Source organism: Aulostomus chinensis, chromosome 8 (genome assembly GCF_037954235.1).
Source record: "Aulostomus chinensis isolate RoL2024-O1b breed Wild chromosome 8, RoL_Achi_v1.0, whole genome shotgun sequence".
Lineage (NCBI taxonomy): Eukaryota > Metazoa > Chordata > Actinopteri > Syngnathiformes > Aulostomidae > Aulostomus > Aulostomus chinensis.
In genome coordinates, this window is record NC_141327.1 from 7,723,622 (window position 1) to 7,737,107 (window position 13,486).

Below are 13,486 nucleotides of genomic sequence, written 5' to 3' on the forward strand. Positions count from 1 at the left end.
GGGGGGTCTACGCAGTCAAGGTTTCCTTAATGTAAGTTGATGGTTGGTGTCTCATGCAGAGAACAATAAATGGCACCTTGGTGTTTGCATTTTAACTTCCATCTTATGCTCGTTTTTAAAAGAAAACTTAAAGCCACCACCTGTCAATCCGACTTGGGAATGTACACTGTTGGGATGATGATTGCAGTGAATTCCCGAGGTAGATAAAAAGGTCTGCATTTCTCCATCAGTAGTTCCACATCAGGAGAACAGTGACTTGAGATCTCCTTTGCGTGGTGCACCAGTTGTTAATGATGTATATGCATACACCACCGCCCTGTGTTTTACAGGTGAAAGAGCTGTCTCAGTCCGACCTGAATGTTGTTATCTCCAGATGCTAACAGTGTCATCTGGTACGGATGGATTCAGCCAGGTCTCCATGAGAATAATGGCACAGCAGTCCCTTGTTTCCCACCTGGTTTTCATATCCAGCTTTACGTGGTCCAGTTTGTTCACCAGGGAGCGAACATTGGAGAGCAGGACAGAGGGTCTCAGCAACCTGAACTTGGTAGCTGTAAGCCCCGCTCAACGCACCCCCTTTATCTTCCTTGATGATTATACATTTGAGCTGTTATTATTAATCATGGGAAGTTGAATCTGGTCTTGCCAAATGTTATTGTCATATTGTATTATAATGTCATCGTTCACGATATGAGGTTTTTAATTTTTTGTTGTTTTTTATTTTTTACTGGCCCTTCTTTTATTTTCACTGGATGGTTGCTCTGTGTGTGTGTTTGTTCCTTCAATCTGAGCTCCAACCTTCATTGTTAAGGCTAAAACACACCAGCAGCATTCATTGTGTCTCAAAACAGCTGCTCAGCTTCACTTCTTGCCACAGTATATTCTACAGCAGCGCTATGTCTTCAAAAAAATGCGAAGGGGTGCACAAGCAATGCATGATCGACTGTTCAGGCACTCAAGTGTTTGACAGTGGAGGACAAGTTGATTGTTTCTTGTTTCATTGTTTGTTTAACAGAGACATCTGAACCAGTCATCAAAATTGACACTTCAGTTGGATCAAGTTGTACAACATGCCTTACCTAATTATTCCGAGGGGTGTTTCAGATGTGACATAACACTGTACTACAACACTGGATTTAGCATGCTTTTATCTTGAAAAGCAGCTGTGAGTTGTTAGTCCAGGGAGTTTAAATGTTTGTGCCATTGACCAAGAGTCCATTGTATGGATCTTTGGTGTATGTGGAGTGCTATTTAAAGGGCGCATCAATCAGACGAGCATATATGGGGCATTGCAATGTGGTTCCATTGATGTCCAAAAGCATGGAAACATTGACCAGGACCCCTCCACCTGCTTCACCTCCAATATCTTGGATGGATTTCTGCTGCTCCTGTATGTGATGTGCTCACCTTCACCTGATGCACTAGAAAGTCAGTTTCTAAATGAGAAGCGCTTGCTTCTGAGTTAAAATGCATCCACCAGTAAAATCAGAATACACAAAGTCCTGGAACAACCTGGGCTTTAAAGGAAATGACACATAGCACTCTGGTTGGTTTGATTGATGTCACACCGAGGGGTAATTATGTAAGGTTCTGGATTAATTTAATCATCTTCAAATTGTTTGGGCATGAAATTTGAACACTTAAGTGCTTTTATGTTTTGAGATAGGAGCTTTCAGGCATGCCTTGCATTGTTTAATATTCATAGTGGAAAATTGATTGGAAGAAAACTCTGAAACATGTTATAATAAATAAATACTTGCAAGAATATCCTAAAAGAGATGTGCACTTTACATTCAAACTGAATTAAAACTACAAATCATGTGAAACCAGCCAGACACAAAAAAACTGTAGAACTATAAGAGCAAAGATTAGTGTGAGAAACAGTAAGGTTCCTGCAGCTTCCCTGCCTGGACCCCTGATGGAGTTCTCATTAAAAGCAGAACCTTCCCTTGTGTATGTTTCAGATATAACTGTGCAGGTCTCAAATTCGGCAAAGTAGACATTGGACGCTACGGAGAAGTATCTAAAAAGTAAGCCATTTTATTTTGTTTCCTCAAGTCTTTAAGATTTTAGGTTGGGCTGATTTTTCACATGTTGTAGTGAATGGATTTAATTTGTTCTGCAGGTACAAGGTTTCTACATCTCCGCTCTCCAAACAGCTGCCCTCTTTGGTGTTGTTTCAGGGAGGAAAGGAGGTGATGCGACGCCCCCAGGTCGATAAGAAAGGGAGAGCTGTATCTTGGAGCTTCACTGAGGTCAGTAGGGAAATGTGCCATCTTTATTTTCAAACACAGCAAAACATATTTTGCTTTTCCACAAAAGTTGTCTCTATATCACTGGATTTAATAAATCTATCAGCCTTTCTTCTTGCAATTAAAATTAGACACATAACATATCATTCATACTGTGTTATGTGTTATATTGCCATAATGTTTGTTGATTCAGTGGTGTTAAAGATTCACACTAGGGTGGTGTTGCATGATATCGCATTGTGACTGGGCCATATGTATCAAGTTGCTTATTGGGTTGCCCACAGTGGGCGAGATGCACAACCCTAGCATTACCTGTTTGGATCAGGATTTTTTTTTTTTTTTAAACCTGTCCTGTTCAGCAGCTGGGGCAAGCAGTATAGATGTTCCTGGTGCCTTGTTGTACTGAAGCAGTTTTACTCTGCAAAGGAGGAATCTGATAAACTCCTCCTATTGCCATTTGTGTTTAACTTTATTTGGAATGGTATTGGTTCATTGATAAAGCTGAGGCTCAGGAGTGGATAGAAAGAGAACGGGGACAGGATAGGGAGGGGGGGGGACAAAAACAACAATAACAAAAAAAAACAACAACAGTGACAATAATAACAGAAAAAAAGAAAAACATTGGTTGCAGAATTTCCAGTGCAAATTTACCATTTGGTTTAATATAATTTTAAAATAAATGTCTGAGTGTGTGATTATGTATCAGTTGTGCACTGTGTGGATGTATGCGCGTGTGTACGTGTGTGTATGTGTATGCTACGGTTTGTCTTTGGATGCTGTGGGTAGCTGACTGTAGCTGATGTGGGGGACCAGAACAACATGCCCCCAGTCCAGGATAGCAGGCAGGTCAGGACCAAGCCACCAGGGCACCCAGAAACCCCCAGAACACAGGGAGCTGCTGGACACCCAAGGAAGCCAGCGTCCATAGCCACCCGCCCCAGGGCCAGAGCCACGAAGCCCAGCTCCCCCCATCGGAACTACGTGATGGATTTAATTATCAGGGACCAGATTCGTTCAAACTCTCACGATTGACTTTCCTCCCAAGCAGACATTCTCTCCATGGAAATGTGGTCTAATAAAAGGTTTCAATATTGAGTAATGCTTAGGTCGTTCTTGGATTTCCAATTAATCAGGATGGCCTTCTTTGCGATGCTTAGAGCAGTGAGAAGCATGCAGGATTTGTTTACTTCCATATTAACATTAGTGAGGTCACCTAGCAGACAAAGTGAGGGGGAGATGGGGATGGGGTACCCTAACCACCGTGATAGGTCTTTACAAACCCCCTGCCAAAAATTGTTAACAGGTGTACAAAGCCATATAGCATGCAGATAGCAGTCTGGTGAGCCAGTCGCACCATGTGGACAAGTGTTTGTTTGTGTGAGGCCCATCTGGAACATCCTTTGTCCTGTGTAGTGTGTTCTGTGGAGAACCTTGTAATTTATTAATTGTAGGTTACCATTTTGAATCATTCTAAATGTGTTGGAGCAGATTTGTATCCAAAAGTTAGGGTGTGGGTTGATCAACAGATAGATCTGTTGTAGATACTATTGAGTTAAATTTAGACAGTAGCTTAGGGGGTGAAAGCTGTAAAAAATCTGTTATTCAAGGTGGAAGCTCTAAGTCTAACTGGGTGAGGTCAAACCATGCCTGTATTATAGATTTGAGCTGAAGATATTCTAGAAATTTGTTTTTGTTAATACCATAATTTGCTGTAATTTGGTTAAATTGTATGAATTCGTTGTCTTGGAAGATATGCTCTAGATTTTTTATCCCTTTATTGACCCATGCAGCAAAATGTATTGATTTTTTTTTGGGATCAGGATTTAAAAATTACAGGTCATGAAAAAAGCAAACATTAGACCTTATGTTTTGAAAGTCTGGAGATACTGACGCTTGATATGGGGAGGTCATGTATTATTATTATTATGTACCAGTATTGATTTGTCTGTCTTTATGCAAATAAGCAGCACCTTAAAATATCTGAAATTTTGGTAATTATCTATCTCTATTGTTGCCTAACACCCTAAGACTTTGGGAAGGAAATTCAAATAAGGAAATACAGCAGCTGAAAGTAATTTTCGTTTTTGAGAGCTGCCAGAAAATGCAAGTCCACATCAGGACATGCTGCTTTTTGGTGTAACCCCTCTTTATTGAAAGGAGAGGATCATCACTGATTGATGCTGACTCATTCCTTCTTCTTTTGAATGAGTTGGTGCGAGTCACAGGAATCTATTAATTAACAAATGCAGCAATATTCCAAATTCATTCAATGTATATAATTGTATGAATAAATTCGATGCAAATTATTTGCAGGCAGCTATTTCGCATTGTTTGTCATTAATTTTTCTTGGCTTAGGTGTGTAAAAACTTAAAAGGTTAGCCCTCAAAAACATGGTGTAAATGTTTCTGTGATTTCACTCTGTCACTGACATGGGTTGTCAGTGACAGGCGCCTTTCGCTAACATCAACCCATGCCATGGTGTAAATGTTTCTGTGATTGCATTCATAACATGGGTTGATGTCAGTGAAAGGTGCCTATTATTTTTTTTCTGGAGATGTTTCAATGCATCAGTCTCTTTAAAAAAAATTTCAATATTTTTCCTGTGACACAATAAATACCACCCAGCAAGCTTTTAGCTAACTAAGAATGGACCAACATTGACTCATATTAGCCCAAATATAAATTTATTGTGAGGACAACAGTCTGCTTCATATGTGAAGATAACTATAAGGTGTTGTGCACTGAAGAGCGAATTGGTCAAAAATAATGATAATTGATAATTATGAATATAATTATCTATTAATAAATAAATTACTAATTAATATTAGATATTAATTATACGGGGCACCACCCTGATGAGATCAGGGAAACTATAATATGACCAAACTTGTAACAGTTATCAGTCTTGAACAGAGTTTATCTACTAACAGTCAATATTCTGTAACATTAACTACCAAGGGACAGCTCTGATGTTGAAGGATGAGATCCGAGCACTGGCTATTGCTTAGACACGTGACCACAAGTTCGTACACAAAAGACACTACGACTTCTCTCATATAATAAAAATATATTTATTAACACCGTGTATCAATCAATCAGCAACACGTTGGTACAACTGTTATCTAAATGAAAGACACAAGTGATAATATGTGTGTGTGCGCGTGTTTGTGTAAACGTGTGTGAGTGAAGAAGGGGAGGGGGAGTATGGTTGCCTTGCAAACAGTTAGCGTCGCAGCAGGGCTAAAAGCTAGGCTAGTTAGCTGAGGCTAGCTAGCCGCTAGTTAGCACAGTGGAGGTAGAACTTACGGAATGTTAATAACTAAGCGGAGCGCTTAGCGAGAGAGAGCGAGAGAGAGAGAGAGAGAAAGGAAGGGAAGAACAAAGATTAACCCAAAAATTTGTGTGTTAACACACTTGTGCAGTATTAATAACCGGTAACGCCTTCTTGAGAGGTCACCGTTATTACTAACTAACATCAATAAATAAGGTATAATTCTATGTAATTTCTGCTAATTACAGGACTTCCGTCACATAAACAGAGCATTCATAGACATTATACAACACACTAAGCTATTTCTCTGCCCAGAAAATGCCTAGTTAAAGGAATCCTTACTTGACCCGGTGGATTCAGTTTTCGTGTTCCGGAGCGTGGTTCGGCTTGACTCGGAAGGCAGCAGAGCGGCGGTGGGGCAGCCTGCAGGGTCTGCTGGAGTTACTGGTGGGAAGGATGAAGAAGCTGTTGAGCTTTCCTTCACCAGGGACCAGTTCACGCGGGTTGCGTGGCTCAATGGTGGCTTCTCTGGACGAGTGAACAGGAGGGCGAGAGTTGTCCTTCTGGGGTCTCTGTCGTCGCTGCACTGTACCCGAGGTCCGAGGTGGAGAACCTGAGGGTGGGATCTTCTGAAAACTTGCAAACCACCCAAGGGAAGAAAACCACAGAGAGAAGAAGATCACGAGAGGCGAAAATCACTGAGAGAGAAAGAATCTTCTTCACGCTGAAGTTTTATATGTGGAGGCCGATGATGTCACTTCCTGTGGGATGATACTGGCTCTCAGCCAATAGCATTTGATAGGTTATTGGATGTGGTCAGTGGCCAGGCTCTCAGAGGGGGGCCAGTGGCCAGAGTCATAACCTTTTACGACCCTTTGTCTGAGAACATGTGGTCACTTGAATTCAGGCTTTGAAAAGGGGTGTTAGGCCTCACAGGCCGAAAGCCTTTCTTCAGCTGGACTAATTGTCACATCTCTGAATTAATCTCTTGGTCTGGTTGAGTTGGCACAACAAAGGTGATACCAAAAATGTTGTAATATGTGCGGAATAAAATCTATATGTATATTTATCTGTGTTCTAGATGACTAGTTGACATTACCTAAAGGAAAAGGTTTTTTTTTTTCCTTGATTGTAAACATTAGTCTCTGTCTGTCTCCACCAGGAAAACATCATCCGTGAGTTCAACCTGAACGAACTCTATCAGAGCTCCAAGAAGCTGAATAAGTCCAAGTCAGACAAAGTAATCCAATCCCAGTTCCCCCCTGTTCCTGAGGAGGAAGAGCTGGAGCAACCTGCAACACACACCCAGCCAAAAGAGTCTGAATCTAAGAAGGACAAATAAGAATGTGTCTCTCTCAGCCTGGACCACTGAATAAAACATATGGGTCCAGGTCAGCTCCTCTTCTTCCACCTTCACTTTTCTCTCCTCTTCAATGGCTATTTTGCAGGATTACTATTGGGCAAGTTTCAATTTTTTTCCCCCTAAGAATTAGCACCTTCTTATAACAGTAATTTATATCAAAATCCATCATTGCAAAATTATGCAGGTGTGGAGTCCCCCATTCTGTCTTCTTTCTTCAGAAAATCTAGAGCAACAAGGTGAGATCCAGGAACACATCTTTTCAAGGGTCCTTTGATCTCAAAACCTGATCCAATCTATCACTGTCCAATCTATAAATGTAAAATGCATAATTTAGTCTCCACAATGTACTTCTGATGCTATGAAGTGACAGTGTGTTATAAGCATTTAATATTGAAGAAGCACTAAATGTGATGCTTTGGATTTTTTTAAACCATGTAATTTTATTTAGACAGTGAACTAAGTCATTAATCCAAAGTGCATCACTTTTAGCTCTTGATTAACATAACATCTGATTTAGCTGGGTGGCTTTTGTCAGGTCCCTCCATACTATGGTTGGCCTGCATTTGAATATGATGGGTCTATTGTCTATCACTGAAATTGTTCTAACAAAACACTATTTGTTTTAGTTTTTTTTTTAAATAGATTTTCTTACCTGTTTGTTTTTATCTGGTGTGTAATTTTTCTGGGAGAGCTGAAGACTGGAGTGTCAACACCTCTACTTATATAGTTGGCAAGGGAAGGATAAAATTTGTTCAAGATCATGCAAAAAGAGCTTCCCCTTGGGAGAGCCATATGATAGAAACAAACAGAAAGCATCTTGGAGGGATTAAAACGCAGGTGAAAGGCTTCATTAGCTTGGCAGCAGATGACTTGTAATTACCAGTCCAGTAATAATTTGTGGTTGCAAATTTGCTTGCTGTTAAAATTTGGTGCGGTGCAGGATGTGGTGATATTTATGTTTAAACTGTACATGGAGCTTTTTAAATGAAAAATTTCATAAATGAACAGCAATGACATAGTAATATCAAAACACACACATTCCATGTCAGCTTTGAATTATTATTCTACTGAAAACAAGAAAAGTTACTTTGCATCCACAATTCATCCTGAATAAAGCAAACCCAAAGCTCTGTGTGGGGGCTTTCAAACTTTTAATGAACATGTCATGTTACTAACGTTCATGCAATTTCTTACTCTGAAACATTTTTTTTTTTCGATCCAGAGAGTCCCTTGGTCAATTTGTAAGTTCCTGAAGAAGTTAGTTCATCTTCTCTTGCTATGTTACTTTGGTCCTCAAAAGGCAATAGCTTAAGCCTCAGATGCAAAAGAGTTGTGCCTATTCTCACTAAACACGTAATGCCCCATTGCTCTTCACCTGGTGATATTGATTGGCTCCAGCATCAGGGAGCAGCAGCTCATGCCAACAACTGCTCATATCCAACATCTCATTTATCTTTACATAACCTTGTAACCGTAAGTGAGTGACAGACAAATTTAGAATTTTGCCCACAAGTTTATGCTAAGGAGGTTTGTTTTTCCTTGTTACTTAAGATAGAGTTGGGTACAGCAACATTTTAATAATATACTGGGCAGCTATTACGTTGGAGTGTAGAATATTAAGCCCTATTTTATAACCCCTTCTGGAATTTTTAATACTATACTGCACTATACTATGTCTCCCAAGACCCTATTTAAGACCCAGTGTTGACATTTTAGGTGGGTGGGCATTTATTAGAGATATATTTATCAAACATACAGTTTTGTGATTTGATAACACAAGCTGAAGATTTGTGGTCAAGATGTGTTCAGTTTCTATGAGGCCATTATAGTCGCAAAATAGCTGCGAATGTGTATCTCAATCTCTGTGTGCGTAATCAGAATTGTATACAATCTGCACAAAGATCTGTAAATGCTTACACAGATTTGTAAATCTGTACTCACATCTGTACTGCCTCTTTTCAGTTACAACTCAGGTGGGCCAATCACTTGACTGTCTTTTCACGTGTAATTTTTGCTACTCTTCTCCTGTGTCAGGTGTGCAAATGCATGTGAAAATTGGTCTGCCTGCCCGCCTGAGTTGTAACTGAAAACTTAGGCATTCACAGATGTGGGTAAAGATTGAGAAATCTGTGTATGCATTTACAGATTGCTGTACATTAATAATTTGGGTTACGCATTACAAATACACATTTGCAGTCTAGTACACATTCACAATTTTTTGTGCATTTACAAATTATTTCACACATTAACAAATTTGATTACTCACGCACACAAATGGAAATTCACATTTGCAGCTATTTTGCTGCTACAATGGCTTATAAATATCCTCACTAAACCAGTTTCAGTGAAGGCAGGACCCTCAAGGCAGAGCTCTCAGGCTGTGCATATTCAAAGGAGTGTCACCACAAACAATGGGCAGTTTAGCTTATAACTGAAATTTTATAGATTATTTTCTGTTTTATACTTTTGATAACATTCCAAATCAGGAGTTTGATTATTTTCATTTCCTTTTGTGGTTGTAAAATGTTTAACACACTTTATTTTTTGAAAACACTCAGTGTACTTAATTTGTATCGTTAGATTGAAACATTTTTTTTTTCTGTTTTACACTTGTGAAATGGGTTTAAACATTGTATTTTGTTGCATTTTGGAATGGACTCGTTACTGCTGTAATTGGAGGTGAAGAAAAATAATACACTGATTTTCACTGCTGTAGATTTCCTCCATGTCATGTGTTCTGTGTTCCTTTGAAACTTTTAGTGTACCGTAATTCTATATGACACTAAGAGAGGGTAAACAAAACATAACACAGTTTGCAGTATACATATATATCCATTGTCTTCCGCTTATTCCTATGAAGGGTCGCGGGGGGGTTGGAGCCTATCCCAGTGGCTACAGGCGAGAGGCGGGGTACACCCTGGACAGGTCACCAGTCCATCGCAGGGCCAGCATACAGAGACGAACAATCATTCACACTCACATTCAAACCTACAGTCAATTTAGAGTATCCAATTAGCCTGGTCCCCATTTGCATGTCTTTGGATGGTGAGAGGAAGCCAGAGTAACGGGGAGAACATGCAAACTCCACACAGAAAGATCCTGTGTCCGTGCCGGGACACAAACCCAGAACCGTCTGGGTTTCTGCTGTGAGGTGACAGTGCTCATCACTGCACCACCGTGCAGCCATATCTATAGATAGATAGATAGATCGATAGATCGATAGATATATATAGTACATAGATAGATAGATAAAGATATAGATATCTTCTGCTAGCTTCAAGTGTTAATTTTTCAGGAAGATGGCGTTTTTTACAGCATGCCAAATGGCATCATCAGATCCAGGACATGAATTCTGATCTATACGATGCAGAGTCCCTTTCTACTTTTAAGAGACATTTGAAGACTCAACTATTCAGGGAACACCTAGACACTTAAATCCGACCCTTCTCCTTTTTGTCCTCAAGGGTTGAACGAGCCAGAAGGTTTAAGACCCAGCTCTAATATTGAATGTGTGGAATGTTGAGAGATATTGTTGATGTTGAATTATTGGTTGTGGTTAGTTGTCGTTAAATTATATTAAGAAAGAAAAAAAACTGGATGATGCCTCTAGTTGGTAGGATTTCAGGGGGGAAGCATTGTATCAGTGATGCATCTGGAGGACCCTGGCACTGTACTTTTCTCATGTCCTGTTTTTTTTTCTCATCTAAACCATAGAGTTTTAGATTCCATAAGCAAGAGTAACTTTCCAGATGAGAAATTTGTTTCTCCTTGGGATCAGAGCTTGCTTCATATTTTTTGGATCCATGATTTAATACATCTACTCTTAATACTATCAACTTCATCTCTGTGCAGATAGAATCAAACACGTACTTGGGTCCTGCAATCTTCATAGTGTTTTGCTTGACTGCGTCTTTCATGTCTACAATAACAATGGAGTTGTTACTGACCTTCTTTTCTAGGGTGTCTGCTCTGTTACTGATGAGCTCAGGGAGAGACTTCAGCTTGGCGAGGGTATCTGTGTTATTTATCTTCACTTGCCTACAGGGTACTTACTGTGGTTGGTGGGGGTAACTGAAAGAAATGTAGAAAATGACCATTTAGTCATGTGGAATATATGCATTAAGCAGTGAACCAATGGGATATATTTTGCATTTAAATAATCCCTATTGAGAGAGGACCCACATTTTTGTTGAGATATACCACAGTTTCAACAAAATTTGTTGCCATTCATACCCATTTTTTGCTTGTAGGTAATATTAATCAACGTATTTTTTCTTCTAAAGACAGTGAGTATTGGAGTCCAATATGATGACATATGTCTTGTTACCCAGACATAGGGGACTCAAGTCGAGTGACCTGTCTGAAGTCAGACTCAGATAGATTGAGGACTTGTGACTAGCTTGACTAACAGTGATAAGACTCAACTTGACTTGCCTCTCATGACTTGAGATTAGATTTAGACTTGCATGCAATGACAAGTCATTGCTTTCTTTGTTAATATGTGAATTATTTAAAAAAAAATCAAATGTCTGTTTCCTGTTGAATGTGGGCTAACCTGGCATTCAGTAATCCTGTGTGTTTAACTTAATTATCTATAATCAGTATTGTTGAGGAAAGTTAAGGGGTGTACTGCATATTTCATGAAAAATAAGATGACTTCTTAGCAGAGAAGAATGGATGAAATGGTTAAATGATTTTGATTAAAACATATTTTGAATATGATGTTACCAATGTATTTAATTACTATGCAATGAAAACAAGCATGCATGCACAAACACACTCATTGCTCTCTCTTTCTCCCACACACACACACACACACACACACACACACACACACACACACACTTACAGTTACAAATATAAGGCCTAATTATACTGTTTCTGTTTCTCTGTCTTTTTTGTGACATATTGGCAAATAAAAGTTCAGCACTTTAAGAATATTGTCTTTCAGATTATTATAATTTTGTGACTTAATTTATGACTACTTGACCAAAGCTATGATTTGACCAGACTTGATTCGACACTCACAAAACTGACTCAAGACTTGTGGGTTAAGACTTAGGACTTACTCCCACCTCTGTGTAACAGTACTTAGAGTATAGATTTTGCTGCCCCATATTCAACAAGTTTAGTAGATTTGGCGCATGTTCTCATTTGATCTTCATTCTTGACTTGCTAAAATGTCTTCCTTGACACTACATCACCCTTGGCACCTGTGTCAACTTATCTCAGCTGAAGCACTGTTGAATTGTGCAGTGACAGAAACATCATTCTTTTTCTTGACTATTAGTTGCATCAACACTCATTTCTGGTAAAATGTCTTATCTGTGCTGTTATCAGTAGGGATGGGCAGGTGATGCCAAAGCTCTGAGTCTGGTGACATCTGAAGCTTCAAACACCAATGGTGCTTCACAAAGTGTTTCACTGAACTGATTACTTTGAAATTATTATGCCTGACAATTGAAAAATGGTTCCTCAGTGAAAAGGTTGGGTTTTGAAGAGAGGAGGGCATTTGAGAGATACGAACAGAGAACAATGTTCAAAAATTGGGTAACGTTGTAATCTAAACCCTAACCCGGTATGTTAACTTCTTATGTAAAACTTTATTGTGAAAGAGTATGCACTGAGGACTGCCATTCTTGTTTTTAAATAAAAACCTATTGGGAAGAAAACATCTCTGCCAACTCTGACTGATAAATAAAGCTACCACTTATATCAGTCATGTAGAAAAAATGTATGAGACCATCTTGGTCAGTGACCCTTTATGTTGCCACCAAAGTCAAAAACAGTTAACTGAAAATATTGCATGAAGAATCTTCAGTCAGACTGACTGTGAGTGTGAATGGTTGTCTGTCTCTATGTGTTGGCCCTGCGATGGACTGGCAACCTAACCTGTCCAGGGTGAACCCCGCCTCTCGCCCAAAAGCTGCTGGGATAGGCTCCAGCCCCCCTGCGACCCTTAACAGGTTAAGTGGAAGAAAATGGATGGATGAGACAAAATTACCCCTCAACAGTGTAAAAGGCTTGTGGGGAAATGCTAGCCAGGATTAGAGCTCTACTGTGTGCTAATGACAAGACTACTAGTATGAATTTGATGATATGATGGTTTATTCATGATTTTTCAGTATTGAACACATTCTCTGTTATTTGTTGAATGTGATACCAACAATGTTGAGAACTGACATATTGAAACTGTCAGGAATTTATTTCTGTTGGATTTTCTTGTAAATTGTCATTTTTATTTGATTGTGTCTGTCTAATGCAGCTACTCCTTTTGAAACAATAAAAAGATTTTTCAACAATTTTTTCATTTTTCATTAATATTTGAGATCATGTAAAATTTTAAGGGTGTCTGAAAACTCCACCACTGTATTTTGGCAAACTGAACAACACCTGAAACTGGGATTACTTGGACAAACGTTTACCTCATTATATGACACTTCCATGTCCTCTAGAACAAATATCCAACATTTTAAATGTATTTACAGGTCTGAAAAGATGGAAAAGCACATAAGGTCCCCTTTAAAATATATTTTATTTTAGTATATTGAAGCAGTGACAATAACTAAATTCACGATCGATCTTTCTATCTATCTATC

At 39.1% G+C, this 13,486-nt stretch overlaps 1 protein-coding gene across 1 annotated transcript in view; it reads left to right on the forward strand.

The window, feature by feature from the left end:
* Positions 1-9,613, forward strand: part of LOC147256976 (thioredoxin-related transmembrane protein 2-B) — a 38,125-nt gene extending 28,512 nt beyond the window's left edge. The window contains exons 6-8 of the mRNA XM_086210707.1: positions 1,965-2,030; positions 2,126-2,255; positions 6,687-9,613. Coding sequence (XP_086066833.1) covers positions 1,965-2,030; positions 2,126-2,255; positions 6,687-6,866 — 376 coding nt within the window. The 3' untranslated portion in view covers positions 6,867-9,613. The remainder of the gene's footprint in view (positions 1-1,964; positions 2,031-2,125; positions 2,256-6,686) is intronic.
* The last annotated feature ends 3,873 nt before the right edge of the window (positions 9,614-13,486 follow it).